Source organism: Lucilia sericata, unplaced genomic scaffold, assembly GCF_015586225.1.
Source record: "Lucilia sericata isolate MDLA Ls3-8-SP2 unplaced genomic scaffold, ASM1558622v1 Contig006658F_arrow, whole genome shotgun sequence".
Taxonomy (NCBI): Eukaryota; Metazoa; Arthropoda; class Insecta; order Diptera; family Calliphoridae; genus Lucilia; species Lucilia sericata.
In genome coordinates, this window is record NW_023997793.1 from 12,827 (window position 1) to 21,070 (window position 8,244).

Below are 8,244 nucleotides of genomic sequence, written 5' to 3' on the forward strand. Positions count from 1 at the left end.
ACTCCAAATGTCACTGTCAGGAGTTCGTAATCCTCAATAGGATCGCTTGCTGTTTGACGAAATAATATCCATTGATATTTGGTTTGAGTCGGGTCAATGAGTATCTATCGATACATTTTTGTGATGTCTGCGTTGTACACAAAACTGAAGAATCTCCACTTCAGTATCAGAAGCACTATGTCCTGTTGTAGTATGGGTCCTGGATGCAAAATGTCGTTCAAACTCTTGTTTGAAGACGGACTCGAGGCGTTGAAAACTACTCTAAGTTTCGTTGTCAGCCTTTCAGGTTTTATTACTGCATGATGCGACAGGTAATAATTAGGGTTCGAGTTGATTGCCAGGGGAGAAACTTTCCTCATATGTCCTAACTCGAGGTACTCAATAATTACTTGGTCGTATTGTTTTTTGAGTTCGGGTTTCTGGCTAAGCATGTGCTCCATTCTCAAGAACTTGGCCATCGCTATGTTTCTCGAAGTTCCAATTTCTTCGCTATTTTTAAACTGTAGGGTAACTATATACCTTCCTGAGTCGTTTCTACGTCTCGTCGACTTGAAATTGTTTTCGCAAAATGTGTCCTCATCTAACCTCAAAATCTGTTTTGGGGTCTCCTCCACCTCCCAAAAGCGTGTGAGGATTCGGTCAAGGGACGAAGTGTTAAAAAGTGACACTGTTGTTCTAGGTTGTGTCGTTGTTGATATTGATCCCCCCATAATCCAGCCAAATACTGTTTTTTGTGCCAAAAGGGATCCAATAGACCGCATCGGAGTGTCCATACAATATATTGAGGGGCCCAGGTCGAGTCCTATAAGCAAGTCGATGGATCTGCTTTGATTGAATTGAGGATCTGCAAGTTCTAATTTAGTAGTCTCATTGAAATGTCTGAGGTGGTAAATTAGATGGAAGTGTCTTCAAGACTGGTGCCCAGACTTCTAATTTAAACTCTGAGTCCACCTTAGAACAAAGATTGAATAAACAAGCTTTGGTTGGGGTCTCCGAAACTGTTTGATTTAAGCCTGAACTAAATTTCGCTTGGTGGGTAAATTTAGACTATTTTTCAACTTTTCTGACATAAAGGTTGATTGTGAACCAGGATCAATGACTGCTCTAGCCTGATATCTTTCGCCTCTAGTTTCGACCTGTACAATAACAAGGTCTCTCTCTCGTTGGGAGATTGATTAAAATTGTTGTTTTCTTGTAGGGTCAAGGAAGTGATATTTGGGATTGAAACGTTTGATACTGATGTGGACTGTATGTGATGCTCGTGCTTGGATGGGTCGCGTCTGATCCCTTATGTAACAAAGTGTTATGTCTTTGCTTACATAATCTGCAACTGAATTTACTTTTACAGTCCTTGACACTGATCAATAGAAAAGCAGTTGTAGCATGAATTTGTGACTCTTACAATGTGAATTCTGCCATTAACATTTTTTTCTAAGAACTTGGGACAAGACCAAAAATGGGGTCAAAAAAGTCCCTGCTAGCGATTTTACAACAAGAGTAATCAAAAATAATAATTAATTTCAATATTAATTACTAATTGTAGGGTATTTTGATTCCCCAGTAATTTATTAAAAGAAGTACGGGTGGTAACCCACACACTAAAGGGTTTGTGTTTCTCTTTATTGTATTTGATTTTTTGTACTTACTCGTTGTTGTTGGGTCTTCTTTATTTGAGTCGCTGTTTTCAAATTTGGATCTCTTGTTGTTTTCTTGTTGATTGGGTCTCTCTTGTTCTTTGGATCTCTTTTTGTCAGCCACTGCACTTTTGTTGTAGACAAAACCAGTTTATGCCGTTAGGAATTTTTGGCTATTTTTGAATTTTTGTAAATTTTAATAATTTTTTGTTGTTGTAAAAAACACTGCACTTTACTACACTACACGACACTTTATTCGGTTCGAAGTGGCCAAATGTTTGATGATGTTTATATTTGTTTTAAATAAAACACATTTTAATTTTTTTTATTTTATAATTTCAATTTATTTTATTTGTTAAATTTGATGTTTGTTTTTATGTTTGTTTTGTTTATAAAATTGTTTTGATTTTTGTTATAATTCTTTTTTTTTTTTGTCTTTCAATTTATGTTTTTATTAAATTCAATTTATTTTTATTAGCTTTTAGGTCACAGTTTTATTTAAGTTACAATTATTTTTATTTGAGTTCACAAATTTTATTTTAAAAAAAGGGTCACACTTGTTTGGCTATCAAAACTAGAGTGATCTTTAACAAATTATTTTAATGCTTGTTAGCAAATTTATAAAAATGAAGTAAGGAAAAGAGAATAAAAAAAGGACCGTTAGTATGGTAAATGGTGTTTCAAAAAAAGTGTTAACGTTGAACAATATATTGATTGAGATATACATACATATATATTGAGATAGCCGAAATTTGAGCTCGATTAATAAACGTTAACACGTGCCGCTCGTCGCTCAATGTTTGAAAGTATCCAAATTTTTGCCCAAAAAGCTAACTACTAAGCGTGTTTCTACTATTTACAGTTCTGGAGTTATAGCTTCATATGTTAGCTTTTTGGCCAAAAATTTGAATTTTTTTAAACTTTGAGTGACGAGCGACACGTGTTAACGTTTTTTAATCGACCTCAAATTTCGGCTATCTCATTATCTGGTAAGGGGAAAAATGATTCCCCTTTCCAGATATTGAGATAGCCATGGGGTTAAGATGAAGAACAAGATTAATATATATACAGTGCCGGCAAAAAAAAAATAGAAACAAGAAAATTTTCCAGTGGAAAACCTATTTTCTGCCAAACTATATGGTAGATATAGAAACAATTTTTTATATGGTATAAAATCCTACAAACAAAATTTTTTCATTCTTTTTTTGATAATAAAGGCTTTGATAATAAAGGCTTCTAAAAAATATAATCAAACGAAAACTATTTCAAATGTTTCGGTTTTTATATTTATTTTTAATTTGTATATAATAGAATATATAATATAATATATATAATGGTATTAATCCCAAATTCTAAACCCTATTGCATTATGATTTGTCATGAGTTTTCGATGCTAATTGGACTTTTTTTAGCATTATTTTAGCATATTTAATACCTTGATTTTTACCCATTCTAAAGTGTTCGAATTTTAAAGTAGTGCTAAATTGGCCTAAAATTGCCCTGAAAATCGGTAAGTTTTCGATACCTATTAATGGTCCCAAAACTTTTTCGACTCTTAAATAATTTAAAAAAACAGTTTTATAGGCGATTTTAGTACTTTTACGAATTAATTTTATTTTATATTCATGTTTTATAAGATATTTTGAAATTGAGACCCTCGATTCAACAGTCAGGTTCCATATCTATATATAAATTCTAACGTTACTGACTGACTGATTCATCATCGCACAGCCTAAACGGTTGAAGCAAAAGAGCTGAAATTTGGACAGGAGGTTGGTCTCCCACAAAATAGATCCACTAAGACGGGATTTTTGGAAATTCGAATGTTTAGGGGATAAAAAAGGGTAAATTCGGTAACCTCATATCTCCTAAACTATAAAAGATACAACAAGTTAGAGTGCTATATTCGGCTGAGCCGAATCTTAAATACCCTCCACCAGATATCAATAGTTTTTTAAATGATTAAATATTTGTAGAAATAAGTTTTCTCATGTCTGAAATAGAAAAATCCCAAGAATCATTACAATTCCAAGATTTATTGAACATTACAAACGCCGTTTTCTTTTATATTTTTATAGCGCCCTAAGATATGCTTTAGCGATATTTAGTAATTTGCATGTATGCATGTGTGTGAAAGATTTAAGGATTTTCAAAATACATATATATATAATTTTGTTCTACACAAATTGATAATGCAACTAGTTAAAGACGGTTAAATTGCTTTTAGTGGCAGGCCCTAGTATGGGAGATATGACCAATTCTAGACCGATCGTAAAAAATTCTTTAAGCAAAATTTCTGTACATAAAAGCTATATTTCAGTCAAATTTTGTATATATATCGTAATTTAGTAATAAGTAATGTGTGTTCAAGTGATTTTCTGAAAGGACACTTGCATGGGACCGACCGTACCCATGTTATGAACCGATCGTTAAAAAATCTGGAAATAGAATTTTTGTATACAGTGCACTCGCGGTAACGTGAACTAATTAAAACCAAGGGAGTTCATGTTAGCGAAATTGTTCACGTTAGCGATTGTCAAATTTCATGAAAAAATATCAAATTTTAATTTATAAATCTGTATTTTACACGCTTGAGCGTGATATTCTTTTATTATTATTTATATTATTACAATATAAAACTAAAATTTTATTAAAATCCATTACAAAACAAAACGAGATAACGAGAAAATATCAATTGAAATAAAATTACATAGTAATAAAATTACTCATTACATTTATGCATTAAAGAAATCCGTTATCTTTTTCTGCTGCTTTTTCTTCTCTAATAGCTGAAATATTGCTTTCTCCCTTAAGCGTCTAAGTACACTCATGTCACTTTGATCCACCGTTGCATCTCCTGCCCATTGTAATGCCTTGTTAAAGATTTCAATTGCCTCACTTGCGGCAACTTTTTTAACAGGATCAGTGCAATCATCGTCATCACTTTCTTCGTTTTGCACAATTTCATGGATTTCAGTGGTATCATTAACACAGGTATCATTATTCCACTCCTGAACCATTGGCAGGGTAAACTCAACCTAAAAGTTAGTAAAACAATGCCTTAATTGTGATTTAAAAGTTTATCGCAAAATTCTTACCTGAGGACTTAAGTCCTGAAGGAGATCGGCTGACATTTGCATTAAAGAATTAATTTCTGCATCCCATTTCTCTTTTAGAATACTTAGTGGAATGTTATCTTCAGGGTCCTCCTCGTTTCCAACCAAACTTAAAATATTTTTCCAGCATTTGGCAAGAGTTTCTGTGCTGACCCGATCCCATGCGACAGATAAAAGAGTGACAGCATCTTTCAAAGTTACATTTCTCATTGATTGAAGCAAATCAGAGTTTTTAGCTGCTATCGAAGCTAACAAGCTGTTTCTGTAGTATAATTTTGTTATTTTAATAGCATTTTGATCCATTGGTTGGATTATGGGGGTGACATTTGGTGGCATAAACATGGCAATTATGTTTCCATCTTCAGTTTTTAATTCTGCTTCGCTTGGATGAGAGGGAGCATTATCGATAAGTAATAGTGCCTTCATTGGCAAGTTCTTCTTCTTTAGAAACAATTTCACCTAGTTAAAAACAAGAACTTTTAGTGATACGTACATACATTTACATAAGTCAACGATGAATTTTCTTACCTGTGGTACAAAGGATTGATGGAACCAATGCTTAAAAATGGCTGACGTCATCCAGGCCGATTTCGAATTCTTATAATCCGTAGGACAAACGAAGTTTTTAAAACTGCGTGGATTTTTGGCCTTACCAATTATCAAAAGTTTAAGTCTATGTGCACCTGATGCATTTGCGCAACACAGGAACGTTACACGTTGCTTCTCCATCTTTGTACCAGGAGCACTTTTCTCTTGCATTGCAACGTACGTTTTATCTGGTAAAAGTTTCCAGAATAAACCAGACTCATCAGCATTATTGAGTTGGTCATTGCATAACTCCATTTCTTCAATTTTTTGTTTCAATTTTAGCTTAAATGGATCCACCAATTCAGGCTGCGATGAGAGTTTTTCTCCGGATACTTTAAGAAGTCTAACTCCATACCTTTTCTTAAATCGCTGAAGCCATCCGTCACTAGCATTGAACCCGGACTCATTTTCTTTAAGTTGGGAATGTAATTCCTTAGCTTTTTCTTTTAACATTAGACCACTTACAGGCCAATTCCTATCACGCATTCGGAGGAACCAACGGTAAAGAGTTTTTTCCATAACTGGAAGTTCTGATGATTTTAAAGTTTGTCTTTTTCCCGGTCCTTGATATGTGTTGTTTACACAACTCAAAATTGCTTCGTTTTTCTTTTTAATACTGCATATTGTCGACTTAGCGACATTATACTTTTTTGCTAAACTAGTCACACTTGTTCCTTTTTGCAAACTATCTAAAATGTCTGCCTTTTCTTTTAACTGCAAACATTTAGATTTTTTTACACTCATGCCGACTGATTCACTTCACATAAGAAACTAACTTCAAATTTCTTTGCCATACAAACAAAATAATTTAGGGGATATACACTCATTTATATAAGGGGATTCCCAAAATTTTAAAATTCGAATTTAATGAATGTATTTCAATGTTGTGTACATGCTTAGAAAACATATACTGTGAAAAAATTGTTCACGTTATAGAGCTTTCTGTGTTTGTTCACGTTACAGAGTAGTCAATGTAAAAAACATCTGTTCACGTTAGGCGGTGTTCACGTTAGACGGTGTTCACGTTACCGCGAGTGCACTGTACCAAACTAATATTTGTGCCAAATTTTGTATCAATAGCTTTATTTGGTAATGAGTAATGTGCGTTTAAGAGATTTTCGTAAAAGGACCTTGTATGGGAGCTATGACCAATTATGTATATAAAGACAAAATTTTAAAATTCTGTATCTATATCATTATTTGGCAATGGATATTCTGCATTTAAGTGATTTTCTAGAGGAGACCTAGTATGAGAGCTATGACCAGTTATGGACCGAACGCAAAACAATTTTATAGTGCAATTTATGTATATAAGAGCAATATTTGTGCTAAATGTATGGATATCAATATTTTGTAATGAGTTATGTGCGTTTAAGTGATTTTCGGGAGGGCACCTTGTATGGGAGCTGTGACCAATTATGTACCGATCGGAAAATAATTTAACAATAATATTTCTGTGCATATGAGCAATACTTATTCCAAATTTCATATGGATATCTTAATTTAGTAATGAGTTATGCGCGTTTAAGTGATTTTCGGGAAGGTTCCTTGTATGGGAGCTATGACCAATTATGGACTGATCAGAAAAAATTTTCAAAGTAATATTTCTGTGCATATGAGCAATACTTGTACCAAATTTTATATGGATATCTTAATTTAGTAATGAGTTATGCGCGTTTAAGTGACTTTCGGGAGGGGACCTTGTATGGGAGCTGTGACCAATTATGGACCGATCGGAAAAAAATTTCATAGCAATATTTCTGTGCATATGAGCAATACTTGTACCAAATTTTATATGGATATCTTAATTTAGTAATGAGTTATGTGCGTTTAAGTGATTTTCGGGAGGGGACTTTGTATGGGAGCTATGTCCAATTATGGACCAATCCAGAAAGTTTTTTCTCTGAATGAATTCTATTGACATAAGATTTTAATTTGTAAAATTTTGTGAAGATATCAACATTCTGACGGAAGTTATTAATAAAAAACCCATTTTCCGGGAATATGTACTTTTGTATGGGAGGTATATGAAATTGTGGACCGATTCTGGAAATTTCCAGCAGGAATTAAGATCTTGTGTAGAAACGAATGTGTGATGACTTTCATGAAATTATCTTGCATAGTTTTCGAGAAAATTACATCAGAATGTGTAAAAGATGCTTATTTTTTTCGGAGTTGTTTTAAATTTTGATTCATAACTATTCCCGATGTGAACCGATTTTGCTCATTTTCAATACCAAACTGTACCGGATAATAATGAATACTTTGGGTGAATTTGGTTAAATTATATTGCTTCGTTTTAACGTGAGCGTGTTTTACACAGACAGACAGACCAACGGACGGACAGACAGACGGACATAGCTAAATCGACTCAGAATTTCATAAGGACCCAGAATATATACTTTGTTGGGTCTCAGATGAATATTTCTTGGTGTTACACACGGAATGACAAACTTATATATACCCTCTATCACCACTGATGGTGGTGGAGAAATTTGAAATGGGAAATTTGATTTTATTCGAACGCAATGATCCAATTTATATAAAATTTTTAGATCTAGAAACACTGTTGAGGCCCGCGACAGCGCCTCCGAGACAGCAGATGAAGACTGCCTTGACTTGGACATAGAGCCCCTACTTTAAATGTGCCCCTTCTGCTCGCTACGCTTCTGAATGGTGCTTAAGGAGATTGACAGGTGTCAAAAACTGACGTCCTGTCAATCAACTTAAGCGCCATTGCAGTTTTTTCTTTAATAAAAAAAAACCTCAGCAGCGTCAGCAGCAAACAAACCCTAAAACCCAAACCTGAAAATAAAGGAAGTTATAACGTTTAACCAAACCTGTGTTCTTACTCACCTTGAACCACAAGTAAGTGCAACCTGCATTTTATTTCCAAAGTTAATTAT

General features: G+C 33.8%; 1 protein-coding gene across 2 annotated transcripts; it reads right to left on the reverse strand.

The window, feature by feature from the left end:
* Positions 1–4,145: 4,145 nt before the first annotated feature.
* On the reverse strand, positions 4,146–8,231 carry LOC119615652 (jerky protein homolog-like). Of its 2 annotated transcripts, XM_037971663.1 has the most exons (4): positions 8,195–8,231; positions 5,279–6,052; positions 4,733–5,209; positions 4,146–4,672 (listed from the first exon to the last, which is right to left on the reverse strand). In XM_037971663.1, exons 2-4 carry the CDS (start codon positions 5,855–5,857, stop codon positions 4,370–4,372), a joined length of 1,359 nt encoding a protein of 452 aa, XP_037827591.1. In that variant the 5' UTR covers positions 5,858–6,052; positions 8,195–8,231; the 3' UTR covers positions 4,146–4,369. The 2 variants fall into 2 exon arrangements, with proteins under 2 accessions (XP_037827591.1, XP_037827590.1); XM_037971662.1 differs by lacking the exon at positions 8,195–8,231 and having other exon boundaries at positions 5,279–6,488.
* Positions 8,232–8,244: the final 13 nt, after the last annotated feature.